Genomic DNA, 1,017 nt, shown 5'->3' with positions numbered 1-1,017 from the left:
CATCCTTGCTCCCATCCCTCCTCACATCCCTGCTCCCATCCCTGCTCCCATCCCCACACCTATCCCCGCTCAAATCCCTGCTCCCATCCCTGCACCCATCCCTGCTCCCATCCCCTCTCCCATCCCCTCTCCCATCCCTGCTCATCCTTGCTCCCATCCCCACTCCCATCCCCTCTCCCATCCCCTTTCCCATCCCTGCTCATCCTTGCTCCCATGCCCTCTCCCATCCCTGTTCATCCCTGCTCCCATCCCTACTGCCATCCCCACTCCCATCCCCTCTCCCATCCCTGCTCATCCCTTCTCCCATCCCTGCTCCTATTCCCTCTCCCATCCCTGCCCCTCAGACCACCCTTGCCACCCCCACCATCCCCTCCATCCCAAGCCTGTCCCGACGCTGGGAGATGCTCCGGCGCCGCCCAGACCCTCCGCTCTCCCCAGGCTCTGCCCCACAGCCCGGCTGCATTGCCCACCCGAAGGATCTGACCCTTGGAGGCTTGGCCGGGATGGGAGCCACGCAGCTCCTGGGTACTCACCGCAACGGGAAAGAAAGCTCCAGCTGCTCGATGACCTGCAAGACAAAGGAAGGGACCAGGCTTAGCTGGCTGGGGACACGCCACACCGGGCGGGGGATGCTTGGGAGGACAAGCCATGGCTCTTACCGACTTCTGCGCATCAAACATCAAGTTTTTGTAGAACTGGATGAAGTGGGAGAAAGTCATCTCGTTCCTGGCTTCCACCTCCTGCCAGAGAGGGTGTTGCATGAGAGCAGGGCCACCCAACCGGAGCCAGCAACACCAAGGCTGGCTCCAGCCTGGCTGCGGGGGCTCGAAGACCCTCTCTCTGCATAGCTGGGGTGCCCGGGGGGGCCTTACCACGAGCTTGTCCCGCAGGAACCTCATGTTGGGGACGCGGTAGTTCACCTGGGGCAGCATGGCTTTCAGGTCCTTCACTGTGATGCTGTGGGAGGGTGAGCCAGCGTCAGGGACAACCCCCAGCTGGGTCTCAGCTCCTGACACC

The 1,017-nt window shown here is 62.9% G+C and overlaps 1 protein-coding gene across 1 annotated transcript; it reads left to right on the top strand.

Moving 5' to 3' along the window:
• Positions 1 to 34: 34 nt before the first annotated feature.
• Positions 35 to 483, top strand: LOC104072920 (tetra-peptide repeat homeobox protein 1-like; the record flags this gene model as incomplete). Its single annotated transcript, XM_009572535.1, has 2 exons — positions 35 to 139; positions 439 to 483. Coding segments are annotated over 2 exons (150 nt in total), but the record flags the coding sequence as incomplete, so codon positions are not given.
• Between the last annotated feature and the right edge of the window lie 534 nt (positions 484 to 1,017).

The sequence above is a fragment of the Fulmarus glacialis genome, unplaced genomic scaffold (assembly GCF_000690835.1).
Source record: "Fulmarus glacialis isolate BGI_N327 unplaced genomic scaffold, ASM69083v1 scaffold18052, whole genome shotgun sequence".
Taxonomy (NCBI): domain Eukaryota; kingdom Metazoa; phylum Chordata; class Aves; order Procellariiformes; family Procellariidae; genus Fulmarus; species Fulmarus glacialis.
This window is presented reverse-complemented; position numbering and strand designations above follow the sequence as displayed.